At 35.9% G+C, this 9092-nt stretch overlaps 1 protein-coding gene across 1 annotated transcript; it reads right to left on the reverse strand.

Moving 5' to 3' along the window:
- Positions 1–399: 399 nt before the first annotated feature.
- LOC122005665 (serrate RNA effector molecule homolog) lies at positions 400–6699 on the reverse strand. The gene is made up of 4 exons (XM_042560783.1): positions 6448–6699; positions 5891–6330; positions 5702–5793; positions 400–736 (listed from the first exon to the last, which is right to left on the reverse strand). The coding sequence occupies exons 1-4, from the start codon at positions 6557–6559 to the stop codon at positions 730–732; spliced, it is 651 nt and encodes a 216-aa protein (XP_042416717.1). The 5' UTR covers positions 6560–6699; the 3' UTR covers positions 400–729.
- Between the last annotated feature and the right edge of the window lie 2393 nt (positions 6700–9092).

Raw genomic sequence — 9092 nt, forward strand, 5'->3', positions numbered from 1 at the left:
AATAAATAAATAAATTGGGACTCTTTTTTGTTTAAAAAACACGCAAAGGACATTGTGATTGTTTTCATGATTCCGGATCAAAATTCTATTTCATGTTACGACTTTCTTATAACTTTTTGTATATGTTGGAATTTTTTTTCTATTTGCTTCAAACTCTTCATTTTGATATTGACTTTGTCAATTTATCTGCACTCATCTAATGAAAAAATATAGTTCAAAGACACCAGAATAAGTGAATCAGAATTTAATTCTAAGATTTAATCGTCACTTCAAATATCCATTTCATATTATTACTATGTTGTAAATCATTATGTTAGATGTAAACATCTTTTGATTTAGATTCGAATACAAATAAGCTGATTTCGGCTAGAAATAAATTTTAGTCATTATTGTAACATCTGGTGGTTAAAGCCTTTCCGAAACATATAGCTGATCCAAACATAAGTTGAGAATGTCGCAGGAGTACAGGATAGAATCAAGCAACAAAATAAATTTGCAGTTATACTTCGAGGTGAGACACAAAACTGTAAACAAGATAACCATAAAAAAGATGTCCACTCACACACAAGGAAGCGAGATGCGACACACAATGATATTGCACAGCTGTGCGATTAGAGATGCACACAATCACAAAACCACTTACTTGGTTACAACTGTTGAGTTTACTTGGTTGTTTCAAAATCACTTGCTCAACAATGGAATCAAGCATGTGATCAACTGCTCCAGAACTCATGTTCTGTTTTGTCAGCAAATTAAAGAAATGCAGTGAGTTGTATAAGATAGCGTCTAGGAAATAGGATACACAACAATTGATTTTGATACTATAAACCGTGAATAAGTAGAGAATACAATAAAATCAGAAACAAAAAATACAATGAAATCAGCAACAATTATACCAATTTGAAAAGAAAAAAAAATCGAAGACCTATATGCGGGCATTTCATTTGTTATTGAAGATCCTTCTAACTGAATACTAGGTCATCCTAATGTTTCTCCAGTTTATGAAAATAGGACTGGGTCGGAGTAAACATGGAACCAGATGTGGAAGCCGATGGATGATGCATTTGAATCCTTGGAGAAGTTCCAATTCAATCAAATTTTGGACCAGTTCAACAGTAAAAAGCACCAAACCAAAAAGATTGCTGATTCACCCTTTGGTTTATTTAAAAAATACAGGTTTTTGCAACACTGGCAGAAGACCAAACGATTGGCAAGATAGACACTATGGTCACTACAAAGAGGGATTTCTTTATTCACCCTGTGATCAGAGAAAAAGTTATAATAATGGTTTTGGTTGTAATTAGAGGAAAACCTACAACTTATTAGTATTTCTCTGAGACTATACCAATTTAAATGCATCTCTTACAATTTTTCTTTAATCCAACTTTCTGTCTAATGTTCTCATTTCTTATCTATCTGCACATCCAACTTAACATCTTCCTCTCTGCGACTCTTATTTTCTACTCATGTGCACAAATTATAATCCAACATTCAGTTCCATATAACATAACAAGTCTACCATCGTTTTGTAGAACTTCCTTTTAAATTTTAAAGATATTTTATGATCACAAAGAGCTCTCCATGCTCTCCTCCATTTCAACCATCTTACTTATATTCTATATAAGACATATCTCTCAACCCCAATACTTACACACTCTAAGGTATAGATAACTTGACATCCCCTATCTTAACAATTATAAAAACAATCCTAAATTTGTTGTATGCATTATAATAAATTGTACAAGTTACAATGCGTAAATATATATTACATATCTGAAGAAGCCTTGTAGATCAATTCATAAGATTATCCATAAACAATACCAATTCTTAGTTCTTGTCTATAATTGGTTGTTGATGTGTGTGTTTCATGCATAAATTTTCGGTATTGTTTTGCATGAATTTGTTCATTACATCAGCATATTGTGCATAATTTCATCTAGGTAGTTTGGAGATCTACTCCTCATATGTTTTTATTGATAGGACATAAATTCGAGCTAAAATGGAGTCAAAGAAGTCTTAGAGCATTCATTTTCCAGCCTGATGCATGGTCTAGTCGTGTCCTCCAACACGGTTGTTTACCATTTGAGGAGTCAAACGATATTTGGGGCAGCATATGGACTTCTAGAACCCTACATGGGTAACCAAGTACGACCATGTTCGGCCCGATTTTGCCATCTAGCGCACCACACAGTAGGTCATGCTTCTCAACACGACCGTGGTCCAATGGCGGTGCCCCGACATTTTTGGAAAGTTGTAACAGTTTTGGAGGATTTAAAAAGCACCAAGGGACTCATGCTTAAGGTGTCAAGATTCCCAGTGACAGGAACCGTAGGAGAGTTGTTTCCAAGGAATGGTCAGAATTCTGTCCTCCGGAGAGCTTGGAGTACTTCCAAAGACCACTACGACATTGATGACTCTGTCTCTCTTTTCTCCTTAATTTAAGTTGTAGAATTCTTTCTATTATGTCTTTTAGTTGTAACTCCATCTCCATAGAGTAATTTTTCTAATTCTATGATGAAGAAGTAGCCCAATGCATTGTTGACACTCATTTTCTATTTATTCATCTCTCCTTCTCATATGATGGGTTAATTTATGATTTGGCTTTATTATGCATACATGATTACGACACTAGAGTGTGTCTTCATACCATAGGGATGCGGAGAAGGACCGAGAGGTGAACCCAATTCTTCGACCAATAAAGCTCGAAACTTGAGGGTTTGAGCTTAATAGGTTTACCCCAATTCAATGTCACGAAGTAGGAAATAGCACCTAGAGGATCGTGGAGGCATCGTAACAAGAGTCTCCCTTAGAAAGCGAGCGTTTTAATAAGGTTACCTTGAAAGTAGATGCCGCATTTGGATAGATACACCTGTCTCGATTTCGATTGATTTAGATAGTCTGCTTCACGATTCGAATTAACACTCAATTTAACAATCCTAGTGGATGAATTTTATTATTTGACGACGATCGTACACTTGCAGATTTTGCACATCAGTTGAGCAAATCAATTCACAAGATTCTATTCATTAACACAAGTACCATGAATGCAATGGTACAAGAAATAGAGCTTTTATTGCCAAATTCCTTTGGAAAAATGACAATATTTGTTATTTGTCATTGTTGTGTCACGCTGATGAGCTAGGAATTCAGTGTATTATTGTTGAGAAGATGACAAATAAAACAAATAAAGGATGACTGAGAACCAAGCAAAGAAAGCAGGGCTGAGACACTTTAAAACTGAATCAGCAAATAACCATGACTCTAAATACAATTAAGTGAGATAGGCATTTTTTTCTCCAAAGGCTTGTCCAATTTAGTTAGAAAAGAACAGGATGCTCAAGGTAGCTGGAGACTTATTAAGTCTTTCTAGAGATAATTAAAGGGAAAAAAAAACTCAAGCCAGAGTTCAGAACACTAATTGAACTTCCATAAAAGTCCAGAACTGAAGTTTAAGCTTTTGACGTCCTACAGGTTTACTGTAGTATATATTCAGCAAGTGGAAGATCAGGCTGGAGAGATAATCAAATTCAGGTAGGAGGAAAAAATAATATAACAATCCCATATTAAGAGCAAAACACATGTGAATTTTACATACAGAACATAGTTCATGGAACAAATCAGGATAGAATTGCTGGCCAAATTCCATTGCTTTGCAACACTAGGTTCCAATTTACTCCTTCCTTCTCCTTAGACCAATGGACCACTCTTCCACACTTCTCTCTTTAGATGTCAATGGTGAGATATTATGGGTAATCAACAGACCACTCTTCCCTCTACCCTCTTTATGGTTGTGGACGCCTAAACAGTTCTGTCCTTTTCTCTCTTGTCCTGTCAACAATGATAAGAGACCACTGCAGGGATTTTTATTATTTAGGTGTTAATGTGTTATTTGTTTTTAAGCATGAATCTGTTTGGATCTCCATTATTTACTTATATTAAAAGTTTAAAACAACTATGATCAAAATTGATCAGTCAATTATTGATTTAGGCAATTCTTTGTTTCCTATGTAGTGTTTTCTAAATGGGAAAACTTATGCTGTTTACGTGGGTCAACACTCTTCTTCGTCCAAGATTGGCAAGAGAGAGAGACATCTTTGCTTGGATTGGCTCAGCTGGAACGAACATTCCCTAGATTCTACAGTGGAGGGTTCAAGAGGTGTGGATGAGAAGGAACTAGAGCACTTGCAAAGGCTGAGATCTAGCATTACAGCCCAGTTCCTCATACAGTCCAACCAAGGAGCATTGCAGCCACATCAATGTCTACAAGAATAATGTAAAATTAGCCAACAGCAACTCAATTTTTTCACTGTGATTTGTTGTTTCCCATAATGTCGACAGTTCTGCAAAGGTTAAGGAGTCCAGTGTATAGAACAAAATCAACCAAAAAGCACAGATTATCTGTCATCCCTGCATAGATTTTTGGAAGGGGCGATAATATCAAATTATTGTGAGATAGATCTGTATTATAGTTTTACATGTTATATCAAACAGATTTTTCATAAATAATAAATCCAGATTATTTATGTAGACTTACTAACTAGTACTAAATTATTATTATATTTTTCTAAGAAAATCATATCATGTTGTAATATTCAATAGTATAGGGTTTAGTTAGGTTCTTAGAAACATCCAAACTGAACAATATTAAAAGGAATCACAGTTTTATGCCTGTGCTAGTATTAATTGAGAGTTTACTGTCTTATCTATTCATCCACCATAACCCTCTCAATCAACAGTGTGAGAGAGATAGGTTAGGCACCATGTTTAGTGCGTGGAAACAAGATTGAATGACAATCCTTGATCTCGTTATAAATCTCAAGCTATGATAATATGACAAACTTTGATAACTATGACTTGAATATTTACTTCGTCAAAATCTATGTACTAAGAATAATTGTGATGTGTTTAATATTTTTTCAGAAAAAATGCAATAAAAAAAAGGTAAACATCTCAGATGAGCAACAAGATAATAACTTCGCCAACTAGGAAACATAAATGCTCGATCTATATAGTAGATGACATGTAGCTTATGAAAATGTGGCATAATGAAGTAGTACTGGAGGTGTGAAACTTGCAATATTAACTTCACGAAAAAGTAATGAGATTCTGAATGTGCGTGTGTAGTTGATTGCATCAAAGTATAGGGATGACTAATTCTAATTTCTTCATTTAGCTGTCTATTCTGTCCTCTCATTGTCCTGCAACACTCAACTATAGTATATTCATGTTTCAATCATATACCTTGATGTTCACCTTATTTGTCAATTGTAGCTGCTGGTTTATAATTGTAGCTGTAGTTGAACATTCCCTATGGTAGCTAGTTGATGAAACACTAGTATGTTTGGTTGATGGTCGTGTTCTGATTTTTGTTGCAACTGCTTTGCTCTAGTTATAGTCACAGTTACGTAACTTTTGATATATGCAATGCATCATGAATAGGTGAACTTCAGTTCACTCTATGTGTTCATTTTTCAAAAAAAAAAAAAAAATTGTTGATCTATTCTATATGAATGCATTATTCATCTCAATCCTACTTTTTAATTTTTCTCTCCAGTGCGTTTCTACCTATGATATTCTTCAACAAAATAAAAGAAAGAAAAAAGAGCTATGAAGTGATTCGTATAAAAGAAACAATACTAAAAAATGTGAATGTGGAGATATACACAACAACCTCCATAGCCAAAGAATTATTTCTAGTTACCTGATATTATCTTTTGAGCCGATAATAACATCAAGCAATCCACAACAATTCAAGCATGAAACTCGATGTTCTGCCACGGGTGCCGTAGTGGGCTACCAATATGCATCCAATTAAGACTAACACGTCAGTCTGCGAACCATAATCATGGTCCATGGAGAATAAAAATAGGTCAACAGGCAGTAAACTCACCTCAAGGGCCATACTATCGGGTGGGAGCTCGCCACTAACACGAGGCAATTCCATTGAAACAGGAGTTTCTTCCAAAATGGGTACTGATTTCGTTTCAACCTCATGCGACAATGAGTGGATCTCCAGGGAAGTCTCCATGGTCTCTGCAGCGGCCTCAGCAGCTTCAATAGTCTCCTCTTCCAAAGGAACCGGGGCATCGGTCGGAACCACCGACGCCACGGTCACTGCCGATGATTCCTCCAAGTCCACCCCAGATTTATCAACGTCAACTGACTCTACGCTAACAGCTTCGACCTCTGCCGACACGGGAACCGGCACCTCTTCCACCTGAGCAACCTCAGTAGCTAGTGACTCCTTGCCCTCTTTCTGTTCCTCCTCATCGCTGCTACTGCTGCTGCTGCTGCTACTGCTGCTTTTCTCCTTAGCGTCGCGGTCTTTGTCTGGCCGTTCATGAGCGAACTAAAAGATCGGTTTTTTTCCCCAAAGAGAAGTCTAAAAATTGTTTCGAAAAAGTAAACAAGGTAGCGATCTGGTTGCTGCAAAAGGGAGAAAGAAACCTGAAGAAGCGACGGGGTTATCACCCGGTGGGTGGGCGAGGCCCTGTTCTGTGAGCTCCTCCTTGCCCTTCCTCCGAGCAGCTCTCTTCTTCTTCTTGGCACCTGACGGCATGGCTGCTTTGAGATCTGGAACGAACGAGAGAAATGGGGGAATGATCAGTACAAACAGCTCGTTACTGCTGTCGCCTTCGACAGATGGATTGGCGACGATGGGAATTCAGACAGCTCGCAGAAAGTGTCGCTTGGCTGGTTGACAGAGATGGGACGCAGAACATACTTTTACGGATTTAATCTCCACCGTTCGTCACACGGTCGGAATTAAATCCCGACTATTATGCGGCTGTAAGATCACCTGACTGGCACGTCAAACTACCCTCAATGTGAGCTTCCAATTAAAAAAACGAAAGATAATTTACTAAAGATGCAATTAAATTTATAAATGGATCAAAAGTACATATTATTTTAATATTTACCGAGGGACATATTTTTAAATATATTTTTTATTCTATCCTATTAATTAATCTAATTTTTTTTATTATTTTACTCTCTCGTTTATTTATCTTTTCTCTCCTTTCTCTTATGCACATCTTTTCTTATTTTTTTTCTTTCTTTTTTTTTCTTTCTTTTTTTTTCCTTTCTTTTTACATGCATACATACTAAGGCCTGATATACAAATTATATCAGACCCACAATATTTAAGATTTAATTAATTTTTTGATAATATTTTTAATACATTTGAAGAAATTAAAATAAACCATAAATAGCATATTTGAACTCTTTATAATTTCAAAATTTCATAGAAACTGAAATAGGTGCAATCGGAGCTCTCTAGGTCCATTAGTGAGTTTCAATCAAAATCCACTAATAGACCTAAAAACCTCAGATTGCATCCATTTCAGTTCTTGTAGATTTATAAGGTTACAAGGAGTTCAAATATATTATCCATTGGTTATTTCGACTTCTCGGAGATATTAAAATGTAATAAGGAAGAATCAACAAAAATCTCCACGTTGGGCCTGATATGGAATCATCCCTCGGATGAGTCACGTACGTCTTTCTTGCTCCATTGATGTACTCTTCCGCAGCTTCTCGTCCCTCGGATGCACCAATCCCGTCGACTCTCTACCCGTGCCATCTTTCTCATTCGCTATATTTTTCACTCAACTTCTTATATTCCTAAGTTCCTATACACTTAGATATAGCATCAAAATAACAAGACATAATTTAACTTGGTTGATCAACATCAAAACTCCCTAAAGTACTTATAATAAAAAATAGTGATTTGTATTATTCTCTATACCATTGTACGAGACTTTCTTCATCTTTAAGTGATTTTCGGAAGGAGAAGATTGGTTGATTATCTATCCAAAAATGATCTAAGGGATCGTAAGTCTTAAAGTGGTAATCGTTGGACTGTAAACCAAGTAAATCTCTTTGTCTTATTTTTCTACTGCAACTTTGTTTTTTATAAAGAAAAGAAACATTTTTAAGTGCAATATTCACTCCTCTCCTCCTCTATCGCAATCCGGTCCTACAATGTGTCTATATAAAGAGACTTTATGTGATCTTTAGAGACAAATAATATGATTGATTAATTAAATTAATTTGATTATTGGCAGTCGATCCCCTCGAAGTGATCATCCCATTCTCTTACTCTAATCCCATCCTTACTCTTATTCCTTATAAAATATTACACATGTTTTTATTAACTTGGTATCAAAACTACGTTTAGTTATTATCATCATCGCCCTATAGCAAGCATTAAACATCAAATTCTTCAACACCTTAAGCTCACATTCACTATGAATGCATAGTCTTAACTCGACTTTAGGAGAAGAAAATCCACTCTGACATAACGATAGGAGGATCTCAACCTAACACTAAATGACATATAAAATTTGAAGCTAAGCACAAGGTAAGAATGGAGAAACTAAAAAAACTATAGCATCCTTGATCACAATAGTACAAGAATTAAAGGATCATTTAGATGATGACTCCTGCTCAAGCACACCAATCATAAGAGGAACAAATTAGCAATCTCAACAACAATAATATGATCATGGAGCTAACTTATATGAAGATTAAGAACACAACCTCCCACGTATAAAGATGGAATTTCCTCATTGGGCGAACAACGATCCGGTTAGATGGGTTTCAAGGGTTGAAAAAAATTCTACTTCCATGGCACATCATACTATGCAAAGGTAGAGTAGCATCTATAAACCTTGAAGGTGATGTCATCCAATGGTATGACTAGCTTGAGCCATGCCATGATCTCCAACATGAAAGGTTTTAAGGATGAGAGTCTTAATCAATTTGGTCTTCCGGGTATGAGAATGTTGATTGAGAGTAATTAGTCAAAATCCAACAGACTACAACCATACTCGAGTACCAAGGACAATTTGAGTGACTCTCCAACCAAACTCGTGATTGGTCAAAGAAGAAATTATTAGGTAATTTTATTGAGGGACTTCACCTTGACATATGACAAGAAGTAAAAAGGAATCAACCTCGCAATATGAAGGTCGCCTTATCCTTTGCACGACTATAAGAAGAGAAGATCAATGAGGAAGAATGAAGAAATAACAAGGTAATTCATGAAAATACATCTTGTTACTCAACACCCCATAAACTAATAAAAGAAA

Source organism: Zingiber officinale, chromosome 7B (assembly GCF_018446385.1).
Source record: "Zingiber officinale cultivar Zhangliang chromosome 7B, Zo_v1.1, whole genome shotgun sequence".
NCBI lineage: Eukaryota > Viridiplantae > Streptophyta > Magnoliopsida > Zingiberales > Zingiberaceae > Zingiber > Zingiber officinale.